The following is a 4,808-nucleotide window of genomic DNA, read 5'->3' on the forward strand; positions in this document are numbered from 1 at the left end:
AAGATAATAAACAACGTCAGCATCTTGCCTTTATGTAAGAAAATAAAAAAGGAAATTTAGCATAATAAACGGAACTTTAAATACCTGTGCCTGATAAAGGATAATAGAAAAAACTCTTCACTTTACTTCAACTTATACTTATAATTCTCCTTAATCCTATCCGTACGCCCTGGGGTCATTTTGTACCCCCGGGGTTGTATGCTTCACATTTTAGAATACTTCTAGTACAAAAATCTCTTTGAAACTCTCAGTATTTCTCAAAAAATCATTTTGACAGACTGCTGTGCAAAGCTTGCGGATCAGGTTAACGAGTAAATTTCCGCTTTGGAAAGTGGTGGCACAGAGTTCTCCATGTCGTACGGATACGATAGAAAAAACACGACGTACGATAGGGTTAAACTAACTTGTACATGAGGGCAGCACAGTTTTCAAATGAATCAAACATGTAAAAATACTGAGTATTAATATTAATTATTATTAATTATAATTGTAGGAGGAGTCACACTAAGGAGATTAAAAGTTGTCTTCTCACCTCGTCTTGTCCTCCCATGTTTATCCCCTCCGTGTTCCAAGCTCCTTGAGTCACACCGATACACTTCAACATCAATGGTATCTTGGTTTCCTAGTTCCATTAATACAATGTACTACAGTAGGCCTACCGGTACGATAGGCAGCACAAGGACACTCAAACATACCTGGAAATGACAGAGCAGACACACTCGCCAAAAGGGGATCTAGACAGGAACAACCCAACATTTCAACTTCATACAACACTGCAAAACAAATCATTAAAAGCAACAGCAAACAAGATTGGAAGAACAGAGATAGGCCTTGGGACAGACAGGCAGAACAGTCTTCAAACATGACTACAACAAAACGAAACGACAATATCAACCACCTACAGAGAAAGAAACAGACCACGCTCTTCCGTCGAACAGAACATATAGGCCTACAGCTCAACTTTCACTTGAACCGAATAAAACCAGAACTTCCCCCAATATGCCCTTTGTGTGACTATGCATATGAGACAGTGGAACATCACCTTTTCCATTGCACAGCCCTAAATGACATCCAGAGCTACACTTGTCTCTCCGAGATGTAACTTCGACAACACACTCTACGGAACATTACAGCAACTGCAGCAAACCTGCACTTATCACTACATGGCATTGGACAGAAAGGCGAGAGCCCAGCTGTTGCTGGATCGATAACAACAACAACAACATAGACAGCACAAGTAACAAGACTGAGGAAAAGATGGCTTCCAGCAAGGACAAAGGGAAATGCTTCTCTCTCGAATTAATTAAGGCCAAGATAATCAATAAAGTTGAGAAGAAAATTTTACGGATATGGAAGGGAGGTGATCATGTGGATTTTTAGAATTTTTTCAGTAATTCCCCTTCACATTCCTCCTGTAGCGGCAACTTGCCTAATCCAGGATTCTTCTCCTGGCACCAGCAGTCCCTCTGGCACCAGGAGTCCCTCTACAGCCATGATCTGCCACAGGAGAATTTAATGATAATGTTGTCTCCCTTGTGAGGTTCCCAAAACTGGCCTCAAACAGAGCAACATTGCAAAAGTTTTCCGCAATCAAGCTTTGTTCACGAGGAAGGTCCCTGAGCTTATGTGCTATGGTTTTTCCGTAGGAATCGAACTGATCTTCTTCTGTGGCTACACGGGGGCTGTGCAGTCTCGGCCGTTTGGAGCTGGATCCTGGTCTTGGCTCAGGACTCGACCTAAAGTCCTCAGCATACTGTGACTGTATGTTGTCAGAATCATCAGTTGAACCAAGGCTGTATATCTGGTCAAGAAAGTCGGAGTGGCAAAATAAAAATGGAGTAAATTAAGGTTAATAAATTATTATGTGTTTGTTGCTGTTGTTTTTTGTTTGTTTGTTTGTTTGTTTGTTAGTTTGTTTTTATTGACAAGAATTGCTTAGGTAATGATAGATCTAGTATATCCTTTTTTTTCTTTCAAATTTTCCCCAGTTTCCAAGAAATTCGGATGAATGGCAGCAAATGTAACCCCAACAGTTGGACATTAAATGGCAGTTATAAAATCCTAACTATTTGGGTGCTGTAGATGGCAAGCATATTATAGAGAGCTATATCTCCACCCCTGGCTCTAGCTCCTATTATCACAATTGCAAGGGATTCCATAACATGGTACTGTTGGCTATTGCTAATGCTGAGATTATGAGCTGTTGTATGTGAATTTCGGAACAGATGGACGGGTTTCTGATGGTGGTGGGATTGACCAGATAGATTCCAACGAACTGAAGAGTAAAGATCTACCTTTGCCACAGCCAAACGATTCAAATTGCCTTCCCTACGTGTTCATTGCAGATGAAGCCTTGCTCTACGACTGAACTTTTAGAAGCCTTACAATGAGAGGGTGCAAGATGGCAAAAAGAATATTTAATTACCGACTCTCAAGGGGTAAGAAGAATTGTGGAGAATGACTTTGGTATTCTTCTAGTTTCCAGATTTGGGGTACTGAAGTCTGAAATAAAGCTCAAACCAGAGAACATATCGACTCTGTTGTTTTCGGCCTTTTCTTACCTCAATCGGCCGTTTGATCAAAATGTTATTTTCACACACTTTAATATCCCATTTTTCTGCTCTGTTTCGTATTTGATTTTAATGTAACTTTCACAGAATGTTAACGAGACACCTAGTTCTAAAAAAGTTCTGAGGAAATTTTGATTGCTTTAACTTTTGATAAAAAATTGCCTCAGAGAAAGTTAGATTTTTCCCTAGGTTTTTTTTCACAATTATGCAATTAGCCGATAATTTTAATGTGCTATAAAATGAAAACTAAAGCATATACCAAAAATTCCTCAACACAAATTTTTTATCTGTACTTTTACTACGTACTGTAAAATGTAAAATTAAAAGTGAATTTGTACATTTAAACAAATTTAAAAAACAGGATAAAAAAAGGTAAACAAAATCCAATATGGCGCCGTTAACGTTTCCAGAGCAACTGAACCATAATATTTACTTTTTAAACAATAATGGACGCTAAATTCTCAGCGATACATGATGTCCCACAGCAAATAATATGTGCTCTCTAGGGTTTGTAAAATTGTAATAGCTTATGAAACCGATCTGAACCTGGGTTGAACTAGAGAGAGACGAGAAGAAGTATAACAGAATTTGTTTTTGTAAATAAAGTGTTTTACGGCGCTTGCAACTGCATAAGGTCATATGAATATGAGCGCGCGGGACACACCTAATATTTTCAGTTGGTAGGAAATTTTGAATTTTGCCCAGGTGGGGGCCGAAGCCTACTCTTATAGATAATCGATTTTAGACCACCAAGGGATCTTTAATGTGCGCAACTTGCACACGGGCCCTCCGAGATTTTTCGCCCTTGTCCGAGAAGGCTAGGTGTAGATCCATCCTACCAGAAGATCAAGGGTGAGGCAGAAAGACAGCAGTAAGGAAGAGCCAAGGAGTAGCAGTAGAAAGGCTGCAGAAAGAATGAGCCCACAGGAGGGGGCAAAGGAGGTGAGGGGGTGGGGGCAGAAAGTGGAAATGAAAGCAGACAACAGAACATTGCTAGAGAGCAGGAAAGGAGGTGAAAGGAGACAAATTTAGAGAATAAAATTGTTCTGTCGCTACCCAGATTCAAACCCGCGACCTTTGAATGAGATGTCACCACCTTAACCTCTAGGCCATGAGAGCCCCCGTATAACAGCTAGAATGTTAGGTAAAGAAATCCAGAGAGCATATTGAACAAACAGAAGCAAGACCGCCCATTCAATCTACCTGCTCAGGAAATTTCCTCTCCCCTCCTGTTTCGAACAGGTCGGAATCAAGATCCTTGCATTCATCGTCGAACCAAATCCGCAAGTCATCTGCCTCTTTCAGGTTAGGATTCATCCTCAGTGGGCTCTCCACTAGCACTGAAAGGGTCTTTTCATTAAAATACGTAACTTTAGCTCTTTTCACAGCTACCACAGGGCTGTTCTCGCCGTCAAACGTCTTCGCTGTCTCTCCCCACAAGGTCAGAGTAACTCTCATTTTAGACCCATCAATGATCCGGAGGTCTCGCTTCATGCTTCCCAGTTTCGACGGTACTGGGACAACGTCGTCGCACCCTACGACAACACCAATAACGTCTACAAGGGAGTCGTTCTCATATTTCTCCAAATCAGATAGCTTCACAAAGTTAAATTTCATATCTGGCACAGTTGATCTACTATAATCAGGACAAATCTCAATCCTTGAATCACGACCCAATGTCATCTGGTTCTTGTTTTTCACAGTGTCATATTTTTGCTTCGCATTCTGCAGTAGGCAGTTGGAAATATAATACACTTCGCCCACAGTGAACTTGTCAAAGTATGCGTGTGCCCATTCATTAAATCCTGTGCAACAAATCTCTCCGCTGTCATCCAAAAAAATAACTTTGAAGAAACAGCCCGGGCCTTTATCATTGCTATAGTGCTGCATGTCGGATCTGTGGATCACCCGAGCCCGAATTTTCCATCCTTTTTTGTTAAGATCGAGGCTTGCAATCGAATGGACGCCACGTTTGGAAGAGTCTTGTGAGGACCTCTTCAAACCCGGGGTCGAAGAGCTACCCTCCACCTGACTCTGAAAAAAAAAAGAAAAGAAAATCCCGAAGTGAGAGTGGTGTCTGAGGTTGGCGGAAAGGTGGTTGTTTTGGTTTTTGGTTTGATTGGGGGGTTTTTGGGGTTTTTTTTGTTTGTTTGTTTGTTTGTTCGTTCGTTGTTGTGGTTGTTTTTAGGGGGTTAGTGGTGGTTTTCTTTGTGCTTTTTGTTTTGTTTTGATTTTTTG

General features: G+C 40.9%; 1 protein-coding gene across 2 annotated transcripts in view; it reads right to left on the reverse strand.

The window, feature by feature from the left end:
- Positions 1-1,382: 1,382 nt before the first annotated feature.
- LOC101853118 (replication protein A 70 kDa DNA-binding subunit) overlaps positions 1,383-4,808 on the reverse strand; it is a 9,481-nt gene continuing 6,055 nt past the window's right edge. For both annotated transcript variants that reach the window (XM_005107321.3, XM_005107322.3), the window contains exons 3-4: positions 3,774-4,604; positions 1,383-1,801 (exon numbers count right to left, since the gene is read on the reverse strand). In XM_005107321.3, the coding sequence (XP_005107378.1) occupies positions 1,430-1,801; positions 3,774-4,604 (1,203 nt within the window). In that variant the 3' untranslated portion in view covers positions 1,383-1,429. The remainder of the gene's footprint in view (positions 1,802-3,773; positions 4,605-4,808) is intronic.

This window comes from Aplysia californica, unplaced genomic scaffold (assembly GCF_000002075.1).
Source record: "Aplysia californica isolate F4 #8 unplaced genomic scaffold, AplCal3.0 scaffold00592, whole genome shotgun sequence".
Taxonomy (NCBI): domain Eukaryota; kingdom Metazoa; phylum Mollusca; class Gastropoda; order Aplysiida; family Aplysiidae; genus Aplysia; species Aplysia californica.